Source organism: Drosophila montana, unplaced genomic scaffold (assembly GCF_035044405.1).
Source record: "Drosophila montana isolate Dmon_TW-CO22-7 unplaced genomic scaffold, ASM3504440v1 contig_2397_1, whole genome shotgun sequence".
NCBI lineage: Eukaryota > Metazoa > Arthropoda > Insecta > Diptera > Drosophilidae > Drosophila > Drosophila montana.
Genome location: NW_026997278.1, coordinates 15394 through 34333, shown reverse-complemented (window position 1 = coordinate 34333; position 18940 = coordinate 15394). Strand labels below are relative to the sequence as shown.

At 32.9% G+C, this 18940-nt stretch overlaps 1 protein-coding gene across 6 annotated transcripts; it reads right to left on the bottom strand.

The window, feature by feature from the left end:
• Positions 1-1759: 1759 nt before the first annotated feature.
• On the bottom strand, positions 1760-13934 carry CaMKII (Calcium/calmodulin-dependent protein kinase II). Of its 6 annotated transcripts, none has more exons than XM_064681640.1 (15): positions 13566-13934; positions 13021-13115; positions 12893-12952; positions 12342-12396; positions 11650-11975; positions 11385-11479; positions 11036-11158; positions 10837-10963; positions 10683-10775; positions 8583-8639; positions 6240-6305; positions 3370-3448; positions 3208-3302; positions 2967-3081; positions 1760-2376 (listed from the first exon to the last, which is right to left on the bottom strand). In XM_064681640.1, the coding sequence occupies exons 1-15, from the start codon at positions 13628-13630 to the stop codon at positions 2232-2234; spliced, it is 1596 nt and encodes a 531-aa protein (XP_064537710.1). In that variant the 5' UTR covers positions 13631-13934; the 3' UTR covers positions 1760-2231. The 6 variants fall into 6 exon arrangements, with proteins under 6 accessions (XP_064537710.1, XP_064537711.1, XP_064537712.1 ...); XM_064681641.1 differs by having other exon boundaries at positions 3370-3445; XM_064681642.1 differs by lacking the exon at positions 6240-6305 and having other exon boundaries at positions 13566-13933.
• Positions 13935-18940: the final 5006 nt, after the last annotated feature.

Genomic DNA, 18940 nt, shown 5'->3' with positions numbered 1-18940 from the left:
ATCGGAGTTTAGTTTGGATTATATAAATAAAATGTTCTTTTGGCGATTGACATTTTTTGTATTATAGTATAATTAACATATTATGCGTATATTCTGTATGGATTAATATAAACAATTTATTTTATGTCGAAATGTCTGTGAAGCATGTTTCGTAACATTTTTTGCCTTTTCGGGGATACATAGTACATGTTTTGCTGTTTTAATAATCTTAGTCTCTGTTAATTCACACAAACACACTTTTTTTAATGATACTATTATAAGAATTTAATAATCTTTCTATTCGATTTATTTGCAAACATCCAAGGAAAATTGATCATAACTGACTGATAACTAACGAATTTGAAATTGGAATTTATAGTTAAAGTAAGTTAAATTATGTAGACATATTGATCAAAAGTGTTCTATTCCAAAATTATGTACATTCATATTTAAATAAGATTTCTGGTTAAATAAGCAATCATTAAAACATCCATTACAAATTTTATATTATATATGTATATATGCATATATATACATATGCATACATACATATTTACAAAAGGCCCACATACATTACATGCACAAAAATATACAATTAGTTTTACACATATATGTATACATAGGTATATAGCTTAGCCTAGCACACTTGCTTCAGAAATCGACAAGTTTATGCACGTTACTAAAGAACTTCTTATTAAGGATCATAATGATCAATTTGATTTGATTTTCTAGTCAAAATGTTTTTAGTTGTTTTAGTTTAAAGTTGTTGTTTACTAGATTACTCGTATAAAATTCGAATAAATTATTTAAATACACATAAGAATTATTATCAGAATTGAAATAATAATGTTAGTAATTTGTATGACTCTTAGCTGCGTGTAGTTGTTGTCACTGCATTTGGTATTCACTTTATTTTACAATAACTTAAGTATCTGCATTAAGGATCTTAATTAGGATGAGTAGGAATTCAAGAGGCCAAGCGAAACTAACCGATTAGAGAAGGCTCGAACGTTAGCGGTTGGCCAGCAACGGTTCCTAATTCGATTCTTATTTTAGATTTGAATCCAATAATTCAGATACCAATAATTTGTAGCTCCATTTTTTTTTCTCATTTAACAACAATTAGCTAATAATTGTTATTATTGTATTTTTGGTTCGGTTGTAAGTTTTTTTTGGTGTAGTTAAATTTGTAAATGCTTAGTGTATATTTATTAACTAATGCTTTGCAATATTATAATAGTTTCCTAGCTTCGATATCTTTTATATTTTCACACTTGCAGTATCCCAAAATGAATGGTAATATATGGTAAGTTTTTTGGTATTCATTGAAAAGTACATAAACATATATGCACATAAACATATACATAAATGCACATACAATTATACATTCATTATACAATTACAATTGAATAATCTGCTTAAACTTTACATGAAGGTACGTACAATTATGTGAATAGTTTGCTAAAACTTAATATGCTGACGGTCGATGTGAGTGTGCTAATAGAGATCTTTTTTTAAACACAGCTTTTCTCTAGATACATTTATGTATTTATATCTGTTCGATAGCAAAGAAGAACTAACTATGTATATCTATATGTATATGTATATGTATATGTATATGTATGTGTGTATGGATGTAATACTACATGCCAGTAGTAGCATCCGGGTTTCCACTTCAAATTTATCGTATGGATTATGCATTTTGAATTTAAATATTTTGTTTTTTAAGTATCTTGAAAGGTTGTTATCCTTTCGATTCACGTGTTGATATCTGGGGACAATTTGTAATCCGTTTCCTTTGTTTTTTTATATTCTTGTTTTTTTTTTTTGGTTTACAATTAAAAATAGTCATAGCTTTTAGATCAAATTTTTGCGGATACTTTTTGAATATTTACTGGACACATCATTGTTATTACATTAATTTTGTATAATACATATTTATAGATATAACGCTTTTATAAAGCTTTTTACTCTTTCGTTTGCATATACAACATACATATGAATCAACAAAGAAATAAAATATATTGTAAATAATAAATAGGGCAAAGAAACACATTTTGAATATTTTTGTTGTTGTTTCCTATCTGTTCGATTCGCACAGCTTCACTGCTTAGAAGTGCACGCAAGTTGAGTTTAACAATTGTTGTTTCAGCTGTTTATTATAAAGATTCATACACATATATCATATTAGGCTATCGGAGCGAATTAATTATACTATCTTTTTATTTCTGCGGCGCGTGTGTGGACTCCGCCTACTTCTGTGGCATAAAATCGAAAGTCGTTGCCCCACTGATCTTGCCAGATGCACTTCGATGGAAGTGAACGTTTTGCCATTTGTTGTCGCGTCTGTGCCATACGCGTGTCTCTTCCGATTGATGAGTGTGTGCGTGTCCTTGCCTAGTAACATTTCGAAAAGCGGTATTAAAATACAAATAAGACAGCATTATATTATAAGCATAGTTGACCACTATTCCAGAAAAGGGAGTGTGCTCTAGTCGGCCCAGTGTCGAAACATCTTGATAAACATTCTCGTTTCCTTCTGTGTTTCGTCTTCGCTCAGCATTCTTTAATAGCTTCGGTGCTTAAAGTCCGATCTTTATGAAATTTAATGGCTCCCAAAAGTTTAAGGGACTCTAAGGACTCAAAAACTTTTGTTTGTTTAATTTTGAGGGATAATGTGGGGAGGCTTTCAAAAAGCTCAAATAGTTTTCATCGGTGTACACTAAACGAGCTTGGTTATGCCTAACAAATATGAGACAAGATCTCGACAAAAGGTGATAAGCTAGTTCTGTATATGGTTAACGCGAGTGCATATTTTAAATTTCGAGTCTCTAGCTCTAGTTTCCAAATAATTAATGCCTAGATCTAGACCTAGAGCCTTGCCACACTACCTAAACGAGTGCAAATGAATCCCACTAGATCGATTGCATATTCCGGCTGACTCAAACTTAGACTTAGAATTAAAAAACGAACGTGATTCAACTTACTTGTCAATGTATTGTGTAAGTCTTACATAGGCGATACAAGCGGCTTCTTCTCCCAGTAAGTGCACGTGGGGATTCAATATTGTGGTGTTAATGGCTTTGCAATTTTTTCCAAGTACTGTATTCAAATTAAAGAAACGCGTACATTAAATTCTAGAATTAGTTTTAGACTTTAGCCTTAGACTTTGGCCCATTTAGACAGCTCATTTGCCGATTCGATTCATTTATTCGTTGACATATTTACCATTTTCGAAATAAAATTTGTGAAAATCAATTCCTTCGACCAAGTTTCCCAATGCTTCCGGCTCAAAAGCAGTTAGATGCGGATCACATATTTTACTGAAGCCAAAGGATTAACAATAAATCAGCTTAAACAGTTGGCTTATATTGGGAAAGATTAACTCACGTATATCCGTCAAAGTCGCCGCTGTTGATGGCTTCAATCAACTGCTCTGTGATCTTTATAATTTCCTGTCGTCTGGCTGCTTTTTATATTTCGTATTTGTTTCCGAACATTATTTGTAATAAGTTAAATTAAAGCAGATCAGTGAACCAAATCAGATTATAGTGTATTATATATAGTGTATTTCATTAAAAGTCAGAGACTACAACCACGGATGAATTTCGATTATGAACGATAGTAGTAGGATGAGAATTACAATTGAACAATCCAACCAACCAACGTACTAAGAAAATCAAAAACCATTAACTAAATGTATGTGTGATGGTATTTTGGTAAACTCTTCAAAAATAAAGTATGGCGATATGTCAATCGTATACGATATACCGTATGTTTGTTATATACATCTTAAGTTTATTTTTATACCCAATTAGAGGGTATTATAATTTTCTCATGAGACATCTTCGACTCCATCCCTATATCATATAGCTGGCATATGAATACCATAAAAAGAATGTTCTTGCCTCTGCTCCCTGCATATGCGCGAGATCCTGTCCACATCGGACCACTATAAATTAACTTCTTGAATGAACAACTTTTTGGATTATCAAGATATCTTAGCTAATATCTTTAACTTCACTTGCAGCACGCAAATATCGAGTTTTCTATTCAACTTAATAGGCTTTTTAATTAGAAATGATTAAATTATTTCTTCATAAAACAAAGTTTAATAAAATATTTGTTTATATTATTGGCAAAATTGTTTTATTTGCCTACAAGGGCTGCAAACTCGGGTTTTTCACGTCCAAAAACCCAAGTTCTGCAAGTAATAATTGAAGAATTATTGTTATAAAATTGATTTCCCTCAGAGGTTTTTTATTTTGAGCCAAACCATTGAATAAAGTTTTATGCATTGATTGCAAAAAGTTCAAAAAGCTAGCTGAATCCAATGGTGAAAATAGCTAAAATAGCTAAAAGGCTGAAATAGTTTTCTGAGCACGAATTGGCAATAAACTGGATTGTCTCTGATATGTCGCTAAGTAGCTACTGTTTTCGGTTGACGAGCTCTGAAAACAGCCAAATTGAGCTAGAAAAAAGCTGAAACAAGTAGAGATATTCCCTCGCGCAGTGTTGCTTGAATCTAAAGCCCAATTTACAGCATATATTAAATACTCTGCCCAACTCGTGTCTGTTACCAAACCGACCACTTCTGAAGCACATTATTGCGGCCCAATATGACGAATATTCATCGATGGTGAGAATTTTTAATGACAAATTTTTCAAATCTTGTGCCTTTATCAGCAAGCTTATTAACAATTATAAAAACATTTACTCCCGTTGAATCTAATGAACAAATAGTAATCATACAAGTTTTTGAATTCAAAATCGGGTAATGGCGAAAAAATTTGTATATACATATATATATCCCCCAACCCTGTAAATACGTAATTGAATTAATTAGGATATTAATTATTGATGTCGATCGAGTCATGGCTGATGAATTACCATTTCATTGACTGATAAAAGTCATGCGATCTGAACTTGGCTCGCTTCGGTGAATTTGACGACTAAAATCTAGAGCCTGGTTAAAACAATCGAAACTCTCCCGATACAAACAGCAGGAATCATAACTCTGATCACAGGTTAAGAAGATACTTTAAGGAGAAGACAACCGAGCCAAGCAAGGTTGCTATACAAAGTATTGCTACTTTCTCAGCCTCTGGGATAGTCGCCTTCTCTATGAACGCGTCGATCTCAGAAACTATAAAATCAGGAGACTTGAAATTTCAAATATACCATTCACAAAACGACCAGTTTTTGTCGATATCTCGTCGTTTCCAAATTATCAATAAATATCGATTTTAAGGCTTGGTGTTTTTCAGTGTTAGATAATAAAGGTACAGCCACCGGGAAGTTGAAAAATTTAAAATATATAAATATATCTTCCACAATTTGCCTTTAGATATATGTAAAATATGAGGCTGCTAGCCTGTTTTACGAAATTATTAAGCTGGCACTGAAATGTTCTCACTGAAAAACTGTTGATTTTAAAGTAGAAATAGATAATAATTTTTTATTTAAATAAAAAATGACCCCGCAGGAGTGGAAACAGTTCTTACATTCGCTTCCGATATTGTTTTCACAGTAGAAAATAGCTTTAAAGATTTATGTGAATATATTTTTGAGAAAAGATTTAACGTTGAGATAATATTTAATTAGTGCTCAATTTTTGGGTACAATATATTTTTATTCAATTTACTTTAACAAACTAGTTAGCTGAAAACGAAGACCCAAACATCTTCTGGTGGGAGTTAAGAATGTTGTTTCAAGATTCACCCCACGGGACTAAAACGAGCGGAAGAGTTGATTCCAACTTTTGGTTCTGTATTCTATTCTATTCTATAAAATTTGACCGGGAGAGGCCGGGAATACCAATTAGTTTGTTAAAAGTCTTTGTCTTCCAATGAATACTGAAAACATTTTGCATTATACTTATTATCTAACCAATTTGGTTGAAGTTAATTCTTCAAGGCTAGTTCCCGCACTTACATAGAATCCCGCTGTATTACTTATTTAGCATCAGCATCTGAGGTGCCACAAAATGTATATCAAACCAAAATTGAATTTAAATGTGATAGCATGCAGGTGATTGTGATTGATAAACGGAAAGTAGAAGGTACATAATTAGCAAACTGTATCAAAATTCTAAATCAAAAATGCAGATTTTCTTACGAGAAGACACATTCAAGCATTCATAAAAGAAGAAGAAGAAAATACAAGGTATGATATACGATATATACATATACATATATGTGAAGGATGCCTATGACGGATTAAAAGAAATGGGAGCTAAGGAGCAAAGCCCTAATACATACCTGAAGAGCATTGTGAATTTCCTGATATTTGCTGGCAAGTTTTTGCAGGACACACAATCCTTATTTCTAAAACGCACACATTTCAATAGTTTATAAATATATAAATATACGCATATATATATATATATATATATATTATTGAATATATATATACATGTATATAAAAATCAAAACTAAATAAATAATTGAGGATATCGTGTTCTTCAGATAATTATGAATGTAAGTTAATTAATATGTCAACTGTGATACGTGTTTGCAGTTTGGTTCAAATTAGATGATATTGAACTTCTTTCAAATGCTTTGCTAGACCAAAGGGGGGAGGAATCCGGAATGCGGAAACCGGGTACCGACCTACTCAACACCAGTGTTGGTAACTGCCGCTTCTCAAGAAATGGCTGAATCCAACGTTAAAAAGAGCTTAAAATAGCTGCAAATTGGCTGATAATTGACAAGTGACCTCTAAAAAACAGTCGAATTTAGCTGGAAAATATCTGAATTTGAAACACAGATCAATTTTCCGCGTCCAGAATTAACACAAGAAAATATAATTTTTGCGATGAATTTTTATTTAGATCTTATTGTGTATTGCGGTTAGGACGACTATTGATAGGTGTGTTCATTTTGAGAACACAGAGAGATGCAGGCTCATTTACATACTGGGAACATACTATATATAAGTATGTAAGGTTTCTAATGCCGAGCGCTAAGCTTTTTGCCAACTTTTTAAGAACAACTGAGACATCAGCTAGCTTCAAACAAATACGAATATAAAATATATAGAATACGATGCCAGATATGTCTTATATGAAGCTACAAATAGTAGAGTGTACGAAAGTTGACGAGATAATAGTACAATACGATACATACGTAACATATGCTTGCATTTGCAGCTGAAATTAGTAGTTCCCTTTTTTGGATATACAGCAAAAATTGAACATGCGATCTGCAATAGATCAGAAAAAATATAATTGATGTACATATGTATATAAAATAGACGCCATTATTTACAGAATTCATTCGCTTTTTCACCCTTTTCACTGAAGGTGAGAGTGGGCGAGTGGGCTATGGAACTCTATAGAAAATGCCTAGCATTAATGGAGCATACTCACCTCTAAGGCGGGACTTTGAATGCATTTGACTGCTTAAGGCGGGGCTTTGAGCATCAATGCGTTTACTATTGTCATTAGTATTAATTTTGGTACTGGCATTCGTATTGTCATTGACATTGCTGCAAATGTTGGCCTCTACTCTGGTGAACCCAACACCGAATGGCGCGGCAAACGAGGAACCGAGGAACGAGCAGTTCGTCGACTTTGATTGCAGCTGGGTCTGCTGGCCTACTGTTGAAATGCGATGTGTACAGTCAGGCAATATATAGAGTATAGTATATCAGATGGTCATAATCATTATGGACTGGCAAAGTGCTTATTGTTAGTACAAGGCTCTTTGCAGCAGCATGCAGCGGCTGGTCTGGTCAACATCACAAATATCATTTAGTTTAAGTATTATGTTTGTTAGTTTTCACGAATGAAACGATTCTTTAAAGACTGAGTACTATTCGAATATGTATTGATTACAGTTTCCATACTCATCGACAATGGGGATTATATCTGACCAGTCAAAAATTTGTGTATACATCATTCAGTTTCATTTGGCTCGTTTAAGAATAATCAAATAACTTTGGATGTTATATTATATCCATAGATCTATTCAATTGCTCCAATTCATTTTCATATTACGAATATTTGTCAATTTAAGAAGCTACCAACTATTACAGAAAACAGTAAAATGAACAGCAAACGGATATGAATATGCCGTAAGATCTTTGAAGAAATTAAAGACGGTATTGTTCGAAAATGTATATATAAATCTGGGGGGAATCGGGCGGTGGAATGATCCATCCAATTGAAAAAGGGTTGTTGTTCCCAATTCAATCCAAGGTGAGCAGCTCCAGCTCTGAAATTGAAAATAAATCAATGAAGACGACGCCTTCAAACCAGATACATAAACGTGATAATATCATCTCGATAAAATGACTAGGGGCCGATTAGCCCATACATACGCCTCAGAGAATGACTTTTCAGCTCAACTGCCCTAAATTCGTTTATTGAGTTCGTAAGTCGATGTGAATGACATACTTAAAATCAAATTATATCACATACTCGATCTGCTTCAAATGAATGCTTAAACAATTAAGGACTTTAAGTGTTGAGGAGATAGTAGTATGTAGTGCTTGTCTCGATGAAGTAACATAAAAACAACAAAAACTATAATATAATAATAATAATAAAATAAAAATAAAAAGTAATCAAAAACAAAAATCAAATGCAAATGAAAATTTACCTTCTGGGTCTTTTGATATGACTGTGGTACTGCGATCAACGATCCCTTTTTTATCTTCTAAAAAAAAATAAACAAATTTCATAATTGAAAATGCAACCGTGTTCATTTCAATGTTTGTTATTGCTTTAAATTGTTAGGTGTGTATTTGCGCCTTTATAAGACATACAGAAAATATATTTAAATACCCATTGATTCCACCCAAGGGCCCAACAATATAAGCCCAATGGATACTGTGACCAGGTTGTATATAAAAACAAGTAGAGGATTTTCTTTCATTCTTCTTATACCCTTGTAGAGGGTAATAATATGTGTAACGCACAGTTCAAGACTTCTCCGACCCCATAAAGTATTTATATTCTAGATCAGCAGCAATAGCTGAGTTGATATAGCCATATCGGTCTGTCTGCTTCTATGCAAACTAGTTTTTTAGTTTAAAAGCTATCGTCTTGAAACCTTGCAATTGTCCGTTTGTCTGTTGCAGGTTGGATCGGACTACTTGTATATACATATGTAGCTGCCTTAGGAATATTAAGTTCTTGTATGAAAAACTTGCTTGTTTAGCATTTAAGTAACGATGCTGCTTAGATTTGATCCAAATCTAATCAAGATTGTACTACTGTATTATATAGCTGTTTGGGAAGGATCGGTCAAAAATGAGTTATGTTTTCCCAGATATTTTCCATTAAACTCATCCTTTACGAGCTTCACTATTCTCACATCTCTGCCTACACAAGGGTTATAAGTTTTCGGCGTGCCGAAGATATCCGTACTTCCGCGCTTTTGAATTAATTTGTAATTTTGCTGGAAAAGTTAAAAAGGGTGCAAAGAAATTTATATGTTACAGGTACAGGTACATGTATTTCAAAGCTAATCACGAAAATTAAGCAAAGATGAATTGATCAATTAATAAAACAATACATATAACATTATAAATCTAGGCAATTGTTTAATACAGTTAAAGCACATTACGATTAGTGGATCGTGTAAGAAAATAAAATATATAAACCTTTGTACCTTTGATATTAAAAACGGGCAATGTTTCGATATTCCCGGCATTAACGACAAAATGCCTATGATAATCTATAATTTAAATTTAAAATTGTTCTAGATTTTGCTGAGTCCCGCTCATACAGATGGACTTTTGCTAGATCGACTTAGCTTGTTGATGTTGATGCATTCGCACATTAGAATATTATTAACAATTTTCAATGGGTGGCCTTAAAGGCATACAAACAGGCTGTCTGCCTGTCTGTCTGTCTGCAAGTCTCTCTGTCTGTCTGTCTTCCCGTCTGTTTGTCTGTCTCTCTGTCTGTCTGACTTTGAGTCTTTCGGTCTGCCTGTCTGTCTGTCTGTCTGTCTGCCTACCAGTCTCTTTGCCCGTCTGCCTGTTTGAAGTCGCAGATGACTTTCCCTATACTCTATAACTCAAATTTGCCCATCTTGCTCATGGGGCTTGAATATTGCTACGGAATTTTAGAAGTACTTTTATTCAGTAAGATGTTTTAGTAACAGATAGATTGTGGGAGCCTAAATTTATTAAAAAAACATGTTGCTTACAATATTTATGCCATCTGCAATGTGAAGACATAAGATGTGTCTTCATGTTTAACAAGTTTGTGTGATGTTTCAACGTAAATATTAACCATGCCGATATTGAAATGTACAAAATGTATGATAAAAAATGATATACAGGCAGATTATAACCGAATTACAACAGCTATTCGAACGACATTAAAGTAATTAATTAAATACACGTGCAGATTATATGAAAATAAATTGACAGCAAATTGAAAATGCATAAAAGTACCGAACTAATTCTAGTTAAAATGCAATATATAATGCGACACTTAACGGTTAACGGTTATATATATAAATATATTATTTTACTATATAATTGAATTATATATAGATTTCAAAAGGTATATCCTTATCTTTACTGTCTATTTTGGTGGCTAGAAACTCATTCAATTGTAAAATGTAACCTAACGAGCTCAACTCATCTATAAAAGAAGCCCCCACTTCATTCAAAATTGGTATCAGCGAAAAGATCAAAAACAATTATAGACTCCAACTAGTTTTCAAATTGACATAAATATTTACCTTTGACGTCATCGTCCTCTAGTGTTGTGCTAGAGGAATCAGTTGATTCCTTCACTTGAGATCCATCTCCCTTTTTAGTTATCATGCTTCTGCCTTTAAACGAAAATTAAACAGAATGTTTTTTTTTCTCCATTCTAATATTAAATCTATTTACTAGAGAAATTCCTAGTTGCAAGCATTGTGGTGAGTATAGCTCCCTTAAGTTTGCGACGAGCATTGAATTTCTTGAGACAGTCCACGGTTTCCTGGCGATGTACTACAGATGCCACACGCTCTCGTTGCTATTTTCATAAAAATAATATAATAATTGGTCTGGAATGTATACAAGAAGAAAATGCAAAAGAGAAACTTACACAAATCCATGGGTGTTTAAGGGCTTCAGCTGCTGTTATTCGCTTATTTGGGTTTACAGTGAGCATTTGATTGATCAGATTTTTTGCCTCTGGCGTAACTGTGTCCCATTCTGGCGAAGGATACTAAAATAGATGATGATGCAAGAATTTGATAAAAATATACCAAACCAATATACAAAGGATAATTTAGAAATGGTTATGCACAGTTAAATATGCTGACTGTAATTCCAATATTGAAATTATTGAATCTTAAACTATCATGTATTAATCGAGATCATGTAGTGTAAAAGCAGAATGAGCGTCAAAACTTTGCGTTTTCTAATTTATGGTGATTGAAAGAGATTCTTACATCGTAGGCCCCTGCCTTTATTTGTGAATACAAGCGGTGTTGATCCTCATCCCAAAACGGTGGATACCCAACCAGCAGTATGTAGAGTATAACTCCTGTATATAAACAATTAATATGCTTAAAGTTGTTCATAAACTATTAAAAAAAATTGGGTTAATATAATCAGAGTGTGAGTAGTGACAACATATACATATAACATATTAAACATAAATACATAATAATAAATAACAACAATACGATAATAATGAGAAATGCATCTGCTTACCACATGCCCATATATCTACCGATTTGCCATATGGTTCCTTTTTCAATACCTCGGGCGATAGATACCCAGGAGTACCGGCAAATCCAAACCAGGCTTGGTGATCACCTTGTACTTCAATGGCTAGACCAAAGTCCGCGAGTTTCACAGCTGCACCCTTTGCCTTACTTGCTAATAGTAAATTCTCAGGTTTGAGATCTCGATGCACCACACCGTTCTGGTGGCAGTGATTGACAGATTCCAATATTTGCTGAATACAATGTGATGCATCAGCCTCTGAATAAAATTCACGTGCAACAATATCTTCGAAAAGTTCACCACCAGTTACACTGTAAATGTATTTTTAGTACGGTCAATTTTGTTGATTTAACTTTTAAGATTGCTTTCGTTCAGAAAATTGAAATTCCATTTCGTTTTTCAAATTTCTCTTTCTACTATATATACACACAAAGGTAGTTAGAGTGCAGATTTAAGAGAGAGCTATAGTAAGTAATTAAATAAGAACTCGGTGGGAAAAGGATGAACTATGAATCTCAATAAACAATAGTCAAGTCATTGCTTTATTCACAAAGGGACCCGAAAGCTTTTTTTTTTACAATCAAATTATATTTCGTTTTTCTATCTACAAGCAACCTATATTTATAACATATTAGTACATATGAAACTCTACATGTGGTGTGGGAGTCGTTACTTACAGATCAAAAACAAGATAGTGATAGTTTTCCTCCTGTATGCTGTCATGCAATCGAACTGAAAGTCAAACAAATTTAATAAAAACTTTAAACGTTTGATTATGATCAACATTATTACTCAATATAGGTTTAGATATCCCATTGTCGCTATGATTTTGTAACATATAATTCAACAAATGTTTAAGTGTGTGCCAAGTACCATTTTTACAAACAAAAAGAGATGCTAAGCCGAGTTGTATATTTAAAGGCCATCCGGGCTTAAGCATGTTTGATCCAAACCAGCTTTTGCAAAACTCTTGCACAAAAATAAAGATATATACATAGAAAAAAGCCTTTAGAAAAAAGCCTATGAAAAACTGCTCTTGAATCGATGTTTAGCTGATTAAAACGGAATCAGTGCCAAATTTTAATATTCATTTGCAAAACTGAATCGGAGCGATAAAATAGAGCAGAGCAGTTAAGCAGTTACAACTTGGCTTATCTGGGATAATAAAACTAGACTTAGCTTTGGCAGGCAACATCGTCTACATGGAAAATTTATATAAATATCATACCAATATTAGGGTGGTGCAATTTCCTACAAATCCTAGCTTCTCGTTCTAGTTTTTGAAAATCTGAAAGATCGAAAATGCAGTTTGTAGTTAAGAAATACGAATATCTGTTTAAACTAATAAATTCTTACCCCTTGCTGTTAGTTTCTTGGTGTTTATAATTTTAGCCGCAAACTCGAATCCAGTTGATTTTTGGACACATCTTTTTACTATTGAAAAGGCACCCCTGCAAAAACGCAAAAATGAATGTAAATAAACTTATCATTTTTTGTAAGGAGAGGACGAGCTGAGTCGATTTAGCCATGTACCGTCAGTTCGTCTGTGTGCTCTGTGGATATCGGAAACTCGGAAGCTGAATATATATTCGAAATATCAAGACTTTTTGGTGTATATGGTGTTTATTGTATGTCCATTTTCGTATAAAATAAACAGATTGGAAATCTTTAACATTTTGTATAGCTCTTCCGTTCCTGAGCTTTGGTCCTTATACACATAAACATACGAATCGGACAACAAACACAAATGCTAATTAGGAAGTTTAATCCCATAGTGTTCGGCTAAAAGCCTGATTGTTTGTAATGGCAACTCCCACGCAGGGTCTAGAGTATCTGCTAACGGGCATTCCCGACTGGGGCAAGCTTGGTAATTTTTGGGGGTTCGCTGTGTGTTCACTTACTTGCCGAGCTCTTCCTTGATATCGTAATTGTCCGAAAAACGCGTACAGGCTGCTGGAGCAGCCATCGCGATGGCACACTTGAGAAAATCTATTGTGTGTGTGTGTCAATTAGAGTCTGTAGCACTTAAGTAGGTTGTGGCAGTAAATTTGCAGACAAACTTTACTAATCCTTGTAGTTCAATGTGTTCAATTCAATCTGTGTTGTAGCACGCTTCCGTTGTTGTTTTTGTTAGGAGATATTTTGCCGATTTCCGCGAGACGCTATTGAAATACTTATGGTCTTGTTAAGCAGAAAAATATAAGCACATACATAGATATGTTTTGATCAAATCGGTAATTAACCACAGATTTCGACTCTTTAATATACATATGTATATAACACACATATGTTTCAGTAAATTAACTCGATACACGTTCACACTGAATGATCATGCATATGAAAATACTTTAAATACTATACAATAATAATCATGTTGTAAAGTGTGTTCTGAAAGTAACTATCTTAATATTACCTAATCACAGTTTTAATAGTAAATCAAATATTTTCCACTTAAGGTCCCTGAAGTCGTATAATTCATTAATATTTGCATTAGTGAGTTTTACACCAAGATCGATTTTTATTAGGGGAAAACTTACTAATTTGGTTACGGTCACACTGCGTGCAGTTGACCATGACCACGTTTGTCACTCCGAAACAGGTGTCTTGTGTCGAATATACAGGAAAACGTACGAAATTAGATGAAAAATGAAAAAAACTGTTATATATGTACAAAAAAGCAATCTATTTTATAACAAAAAAAGTCCGCTAAATAGGTAAAATATTAGTTTAGGTACAGGTGGCACTGTGGACGTTGCAACTAAAATGAATTTAAATAGTAGGTTTGGCGGTAAAATATTTTTCTCTAATGAAAATTCGGAGTAAATCTATATTTATGAGGACAAATTTATATAAATTGATATTTTATTTGAATATTAAGGTTGCACCGTGAAGCAGTGCTATAAATGTATGAATATATGAAATACCTATATATATGCTATAAATATATGAAATCATAATTAAGTATATTCATTACATATGCATATGCATTGTATGTACACACTGCATATGTACATATGTACGTAAGTTGACAAGTTACCCAACATATTCCAGCAAAGGGTTCGACTGGAAGGCAACCAAGCCAATGAGCACCAACTAATGTCAGTAAATACCTCGCCTTGTTCACAAGCACTGTATTAAAACAACATCACAAACACATACATAGGTACTGATGCATTGTATGAACAAATTTTGCACGCACTAACTACAAATAACTACAAATTTACCGAAGATAAAGATAAACTGATAAAAGTCGAATTAAATTTGTTGTTCTTAGTTTATAAAATATATATACATATATGCATGTATAGTACAAATAATGCATAATATATATATAATAATAATAATATGACAACTATTAACTTTAAAAATTGCAACAAGTTCTTGAATATGTATACTCATATACATATATGCATATACATACATACATACATATAAATATGTACATACTCGCCTAACTGTTACATTTGCAATTGTATTTGCTGATACACATGCTTGTATGCAAGCTCATAGTTGACAATGTACATACGAATGCATGGGTATATATATATATACAAGTATTTTTGACAGCTTTCACATACATATGTATGTACTTGTATGCATGTATGTCTGTATAGATTTATATATGAACATGTTGCTCTTGTTCCCATATTCCATTATAGCTGCGCATGAATTTTCCACCGTTCTTCCAATTGCTAGTAATGCAGGGAGGGTATCAGAATACATACAAATTTATTTTGTCTTCATATACATACAGTCTACACATGTGTGCTGAAATAACATTTTTGTATATAAAGTTAACTATTTACGTACTTACATATATATGTGTATGTACAAATTTTATGATGTACATACATATGTATGTAAAAGCAGAGCCACAATTCAGTTTTTAAAACTTGTGTGTAGAAAACATATACATACATATGTATTTGCTATTAAGGATTTGTACATATGTACATCTGTTGGTATATGTATGCATAGTTAATTATAATTATTTTGTCAGTCAGGAATTGTAAATTGCACATATGCACAAAGTATAAATTGAACTAATTGAATGTATACATATACATACATACGTTCTTAAGTGTAACCATGTCCTTACAAAATCGGACGACACGGAAAAAATGTTACTTATGAACATACATGCACATGTACATATGTATGTAGGTATATGTACATGCACATGGGTATTTCGTACAAATGCTTGTTAACAAGTAGTAGTAGTATATTTAAATTTAAAAAAATGTTATTATACATTAATATATATAATAAATATGTTTTTGTTATTTATATAATCAGTATATATAAATATAGTTGTATATATATACATATATAAAAAATTAGGAAATCTAAATAAAAAAGTTCAATATTTTCAGTCACTTCATATACATACATACACATTTATGTATGTATTTAAGCAGCGTATCACGCTATATATAATGAGGAATATATATATATATACGTAGATGTAAAGAGAGATGTATATATGTATATAAATATATTTATATATATATATGTATAAGAATGTACATCCATATGTACATATGTAAATTTGTATGTACCCCTTAACAATAATACATCGTGTGGAAACATATATATATATATATATATATATATATATATGACCATTTGAATGCTTTTCAGATAGTTTTTTCAGCTATCTGATAAATATAATTTTGTGCGCACATATGCCTATACGTATTTGTCTGTGTGTTTTATTCGTGAGCCTACCAACACATGGGTATATATGTATGTATTTGTGGATGAACGTTAACATATGTATCTACATTTAACTATTATATGCTTGAAAAGTATGTATCTGTCAAATGAATGGTAATGTATATACATACATACAATGTATATTTAATGTATTCCACTATAGAATATACATATTTATGTAAATGGGTGACGGGACCAGGCAGCACGCGACTTATGTATGTGTATATATACCACGAATTGTATTGTTAAACGTCCGTTGGTTAGCAAAGCGAATTCAATACTGATGGCTTCAGATATAAAAAAGCAGCATCAGGAGTAGCTATAGGAAAGCATATCTATATGTGTTTCACATTTCTGTATCCCAGGTCGCCTCTTTATACTGAGAATGTTTTGATATTCTCTCTCTGGTTCAACCGTTTGGTGCTCGGAGAGAAAGTCTCCACCTCTTGGACGCATGACCGGCAAAAGCTTTTCTTCCTTTAGCCTAGTTTGAGCTTTTGAGCTTATATTCTTGATTATCGATAGCAGGTCATGAACTAAATCAATTGATGCCCGTAAACTATGTACACACATATGTATATGTACATCGTTTAAACTTAAATAAACTTTTTATTTTTCAGATTTGTACATTTGTCAGATGTATGTACATACATAGGTTTGTAATAAACTAAAGAGAGCATTTCCAACCCTACAAAATTGAGAGTGAAAATATATATATGCTCGCAAATCATCCGCAAAAAAGTTTCTCATTAGTTGTCCACTCTTGCTATACCCTAAGCCCATAGAACATAGACATGGATAAACAGCCGATCCGAGGGTATTGAGCAATTGAATATATTCTATACTATATATTAATAGCAGTCCAAAAATTGTATTTGGCTGTAAATGGGGACTTCATAGAAATATCGATTAGTCTGGTTTTATTGACGTGCTGGCGACTTTATTCTCAACCTATTCAGATATAATATCTGTTATATTCTGTTATAATGGACTCTCCTGATACGCTAAATTTCAAAATCTACAACGATCTGCGTTTCTCTCCAGTCTGTGGCCTAATCCAGAGGAACTCCAGTCTGGCCAATGGCCTGACCAATAATAACTTCCGACAAAGGCTGAATCGTTTACACCATAGCGACCTGCTGACTACTAGAAGGTGAACTGCAGGTAACCTAATCAACTTCCTATAGTTCGGATGGTATTTAACTAGTCAACGACTTAACTCTTAATCTGCTTACGGTCTACATTTAGTTCCATAAAAAATGATTGACAATTTATGAATTATACTTATGAAAATCGAGAAAGTACGGCACACCGAAAATTGTATACCCTTGTAGATATTTCCCCTGCGGACATGGCTATATTAGCTCGGCATGAGCTAAATATGCTGATCCAGAATATATATTCTATACGTTACACATTTCATGACAAAATTGTGAAATAAATTTGAATAGCCTTCCTTTAGGACTCTAATATATGAACAAGCCTCATTACAGACTCTTTCTAAGCCTGTCTTAATATTTGTTTTATGTACCGTAAAAATTGATTTGGCGCTGAAAAACTTATGTATTTAACTTTAACTTTGCCTAGAAGCTCTTGTTAGTATCCAATCTAACGCTCTGGGCTTAGACGCACCAGATACTAAAATAATAAGGATATTATTAACTAGAATCTAAAGCCAACTAAGACACATAATTAGACCTGTTCTAGAAAATCCATATTTACTACATGTACAGTATAATTTGCTTAGCTGCCTTGATACTTAGCTGCATCGGTAAGATAGCTTTTTTTCTTTTCTGCATCGGTAAGATAGCTTTTTTTCTTTTCTTTTCGCTGCAATAAGAGCTAATTTTGTATGAAATGAATTGCGTTAAGTGCATCTAACTTAACAGCCTTTTTGCATTTATACCAGGGGCTTTATAGCCATTTATAGCCGTTTGTAGCGGGTTTTAGCATAATTTTAGTAGTACTGTCTTTCTTTGAAATTAAAATTAAAATTAAAATATTTCGGGTACCATATGTCCGATTTCGAAATGATATACCTCTTTCTTCCCGTACGGATCCCGACTATCGATTGACACCAAAAAATCTGAGAAAAACTACTTTGTTTTTTGCAAAAATTACGATGTTGGCTGAAAATGGCTGTGACCACGAGTCGAACGAGATCGGGGCTTATTTGGCCGAGATACAGCGATTTAAAAAACGCGAAAAAATGCCGTTATAATTTTGAAGATTTTTCAATTTTTTTGCGATAATTCGGCTAAAAATTGTCCGATTTTCGAAAGTTTTACTTTTTTGAACTCGTACTGATCTCTGGAATCGACTTGCATACCAAGTTTTTTGATTTTGTTAAATTGCGTTAAGTGCATCTGCAACAGCCTTTTGCATTTTAGCGCCTCCTATTGGCAGTAATTTTTGCCAATTTCTATGAATATCATGTAAGCTACCTGCGCCATCTATGATCAGATGTGTTGATTTTTGATTTGTTCTTCTTATGTATAACTGTATAACTGTATTGAACATAAACATAAGTTAAAGTTAAAGTGCAACTTAAAAAAAATAG